Source organism: Cebus imitator, unplaced genomic scaffold (genome assembly GCF_001604975.1).
Source record: "Cebus imitator isolate Cc_AM_T3 unplaced genomic scaffold, Cebus_imitator-1.0 Scaffold59, whole genome shotgun sequence".
NCBI classification, from domain to species: Eukaryota; Metazoa; Chordata; class Mammalia; order Primates; family Cebidae; genus Cebus; species Cebus imitator.
The window spans coordinates 1,103,597-1,107,901 of NW_016107374.1; the positions used below are offsets into that span (position 1 = coordinate 1,103,597).

The 4,305-nt window shown below is 53.3% G+C and overlaps 1 protein-coding gene across 2 annotated transcripts in view; it reads right to left on the bottom strand.

The window, feature by feature from the left end:
* Nucleotides 1-1,509, bottom strand: part of ATXN10 (ataxin 10) — a 166,993-nt gene extending 165,484 nt beyond the window's left edge. Inside the window, exon 1 of one of the 2 annotated variants that reach the window (XM_017529465.2) lies at nt 1,104-1,463. In XM_017529465.2, coding sequence (XP_017384954.1) covers nt 1,104-1,219 — 116 coding nt within the window. In that variant the 5' untranslated portion in view covers nt 1,220-1,463. Of the gene's footprint in view, nt 1-1,103 lie in introns of both variants that reach the window. The other variant, XM_017529467.2, reaches the window with a different exon arrangement.
* Nucleotides 1,510-4,305: the final 2,796 nt, after the last annotated feature.

The following is a 4,305-nucleotide window of genomic DNA, read 5'->3' on the forward strand; positions in this document are numbered from 1 at the left end:
AAAAAAAAAAAAAAAAAATTTCCCAAATATACTTGATTAAAGGGATCACATCATTCATCTTTGTACCCTCAGCCCCTAACAAAAAATCTGTTTCATAGTAGATGTTCAATAAATGGTTGATGACTGGGTTATTAACTAAAAGGAAGGGCTATCAAGGTACAGATATGCCTAAGCATTAAATCAATAAATGCATCTCCCCCAAAGGCTCATGGAGCAGTACCAGGTACTTTTATTAATGGCATTCTTTCAGTAGCTCCACATTTCCCACTGTGATTTGAGGGAAAGGAAGTGCTCAGACCAGATGTCTAGTTTATAAAGAAAGGAAGTCCTCTAGTGATCCCCTAGACCAATTCAAGTCTAAGTATTTCCTTCTTCAACGTTCCCTCTGCTCTTTGTACATATATACCCCCACAGCTGTATGTTATCTTGTACATACCAGTACAGGAGAGAACAAGGACTTTCCATTTTCCCACCCCATCACCTAGTATGAGCTGACACACGCGGAACCACCAATTGCCCCTCAGTGGTATCAGGACTGGACTGGTCTCTCCAGGCCTGTGCTCTTCCACACCGCACAGAGCGCTGCCCCCAGGGGGGACGGTGCAGCCTGGGCTCTATCGCCGAGGAGGAAGGAGTGTCAGTCCCAACTCCACGCTTAGAGACTGGCATCCCCACAACTGTCCAATTCCCACGCCCCTAACACGCGTCGCCCCCCGCTAAAACACACGCTCTATGACGCTGGGGGTCGCGTGGGTCTTGCTCGCAGCAGGGCCTGGCGCAGCCCTCGCACCTGACAGGGGCGGCCTAAGCGTGCGTTGGGTCAACAGCACCGGCACGCCGCGGCAAGGGCTCCCGGGGTGGCGGCTTCGCACCCTGGCGAGCTGCGGGGGAGAAGCGGGCGCCCGCTCCAGGCCCCGCGGGGACCCACGAGGACGAGGCGGTGCCTGGGAGTAGGGAGGCTGGGTGGCGCTCCGGCAGCCCGTGCAGGCCTCGCCCTTCGCGTCTTCAACAAGGAGGGGGCGGCGCCTGGGTCTAGGCCAGGCCGCAGCGGGAGTCCCGGCCGCCCTCCTCCGCCCGGGGCAGCCCCCCGCCCGGCTCGTTACCGGTTCCGCTGCTCCTTGAAGAGCGCCGTGAGCGCGCGCAGGGCCTCCAGGTCCTGGATGGGCGCCGGCACCATGACGCCCGACAGCCGGGCAGGCGGCGGTCTGGGCGCCGCCATCTTGCCGCTCGCAGCTCTGCGGAGCCTGACGAAGAGGAGGAGGAAGGCGAGGAGGAGGGAGGAGGAGGATGGCGAGGAGTGAGGAGGAGGAGAGCGAGGAAAAGGAGGAGGACGCGCCCTACACAGCCCCGACCACCGCCGCCGCTGCAGCCCGCGTTGCCCTGAAGCTGCGCCGCGGCCGGAGAGCTGGAGGCTGAGCACAGGCTCGCCCCGGGCGGGAGGAGGGGACGGCGCCGCGGGGGAGGGGGCGCCGGCGGAAGTCCCGCCTGAGGGGAGGGGGCGCGGCGGAAGTCCGGCCTGAGGGGAGGGGGCGCGGCGGAAGTCCCGCCTGAGGGGAGGGGGCGCGGCGGAAGTCCCGCTTGAGGGGAGGGGGCTCGGCGGAAGTGCCGTGTGAGGGCTGGGAGGGATGCGGCGGGTGATTAACTGGGAGGTGTCGCAGATAGGGCTCCTCCGAGGGGACGCCAGGGTGAGGGGGCCCGTGTTGAGAGGGCAGTAACTGTGTCTCGGTCTCGGGAGCGGGTACCAGGGACAGAGGTTCACCCTGAGGAAGAGGGCCGCGTCCTATGGGAGGGGGCCCGCGGACCAAGGGGTCTCCCCCAGGGGAGGGGATCCCAGCAGGGAAGGGGTTTCGGTCTTGGGAGCGGGTATTGAAGACCGAAGTTCACCCTAAGAAAGAGGGGCGCGTCCTATGGGATGGGGCCCGAGGATAGAGGGGTCTCCCGCAGCGGAGGGGATCCCGGGGGGAAGGCAGGGGCCTGTGGGGGTGGGGTCGTAACTGGATCTCGGTCTTGGGAGCAAGTTCCAGGGACAGAGGTTCACCCTGAGAAAGAGGGGCCCTCCTATGGGAGGGGGCCCACAGACGGAGGGATCTGCCCTAGGGAGGAGGTTCTGGGTGGAGGGGACCCTCTTGGGAGGAGTCGCTGGCTGAAGGGCTCGGGAGTGAAGGGGGCCAGGCAGAGGCTTCCCCTACTAAGGCTGAAGACCTTGATCCCACCGCTCAAGTGGGTTGATCAGTGGCCCCGACCGCGGGCCCACTGGAAGCTGGAGCGGTCTGTCACCAGCATGCAAGTCTCAGACCCTGAAAACTCACTTCCCAGTACTTACTGGTGACTTGCTAATCAATACCAGACCACTTACCAGGCACTATGCCTAGGGAGAGAATACATTACTCCAGTTCTTCAAAGACTTCCAATACCGTTCCAAGTCAAGAAGCCAAGTTATACAGCAGTAGGGTAAGAATTGTTTTATCCTAAGAGAAATGAATATATTTCACAGCAATCAGACAAGGCTTCTCTAGCTGGTGGTGTTGATAACTCACATATTTTCTTTCCACTGCCCTTTATTAGAGTGTATATTCTTTATTTTAACAAAAATTGTTGCTAAGCCCTGTGCTAGGTGCTGAAGACATAAAGATCAAAGATAGTCCCAAACCTGAAGGAACCTCACAAACTATTAAGGAGACAAGCAAACATAACTGAGTATAGTTGTTAACTGCTGTGGCTGACAAATTGCTGTGGGACCACTTAAAATATGTAAATGCACACAGACCCTCTCCATTCCACTGGGAGGGTAGGCGTGTGTTTATAACATGGCATTTTAACATTCTTTGCTAAATAGAATGTAAAGATACAATAAACACCACCAGAGCATGCAGAAGAAATGAATCCTGGTGGGGCATACTGGCTGATGCCTATAATCCCAGCACTTTGGGTGGCCAAGGTGGGAGGATTGTTTGAGCCCAAGAGGTCGAGGCTGCAGTTAGCTGTGATCACACCATTGCGCTCCAGCCTGGGTGGCAGAATGATAACCTGTATCAAAAAAAAAAAAAGAAAAAAGAAAAGAAATGAATGCTGCACAAGCAAGTTACTTGATATTTTCATTAGGTTATCCATTTAATTGACTATACATTCATTCCATGAATATTTCTGTGTGCTGTGTGCAGTATGCTAGCCATTAGATCACCTATTAATAGCAATGCTCAAGACAATGCAAAATGTTTAACAATCCTTAAGCTGGCAGGGCAAGATCTCCCAATTTTCCCTTGAGGAGCAGAGGATGGTAAAATGTACTTGTTGTGCATCAAAATCCTGACCTTTATAGGTCAGACATCGTGGTTCACGTGTCTAATCCCAGCACTTTGGGAGGCCAAGGCGGTGGATCACTTGAGGTCCAGTCTGAGACAACTCTGGCCAGCGTGGCAAAACCCCATCTCTACTAAAAATACAAAAATTAGCTGGATATAGTAGCACATGCCTGTGATCCCAGCTACTCGGGAGGCTGAGGCAGGAGAATCACTTGAACCCGGGAGGCAGAGGTTGCAGTGAGCCAAGATCACTGCACTGCACTCCAGCCTGGGCAGCAGAGGGAGACTCCATCTCAAAAACAAAAACAAAACCCTTGAACTTTAGTTTTCTTACCGTCTAATGTAAAAAAAGTAAACATTCCCCATAATATTCATACTTCTTGCCTGGAATATTGCAATATACTCCTGATTTGTCTTTTGGCCTCTCTGCTCTTACTTCCTTATGTTTTAGATCCTTTAAACAACATGTCAACATTTAACTCTGCCCAAAACTGTCTAATGGAATTCCACTTCACTCAGAGTAAAAGCCAAGCTCTTCCAATAGAAAAGCCCCTAAATGACCTACCTCCTCCTTCACTGTCACCCCTAGCCCCCACAGGCCCTGGTCACATCTACTAGCCTTTTCCTCTTCCATTGCATTTCAGCCATGCTGACCTCCTATTGTCCTCTGTCTACTTAAAAGGAAGAAACTGAGGTAAAATTAATATAAAGAGTATATTTGGGACAACGTGAGCACTGCAGCCCAGGACACACATCCAAATTGCCCTGGGGAGTGCTATGGAGAACAAAAGAGAAGCTCAACTTTTTCAAGAAGAAAGAAGGAATCAGTTGAGAGGTGATTTAAAAGGTTGTTTGTCATGAATTCTCATTGGTTTAAGAAGCAGTGTTGGTTAATGATTGGCTGTACTATAGGTTGTGAGCCATTATGTGGCTAGTTGACATCAGTTAGTCTAGAGCCCAAATAGAATGTGGCTTCAGGAGGTAATTGGGGCAGGCATGGTGG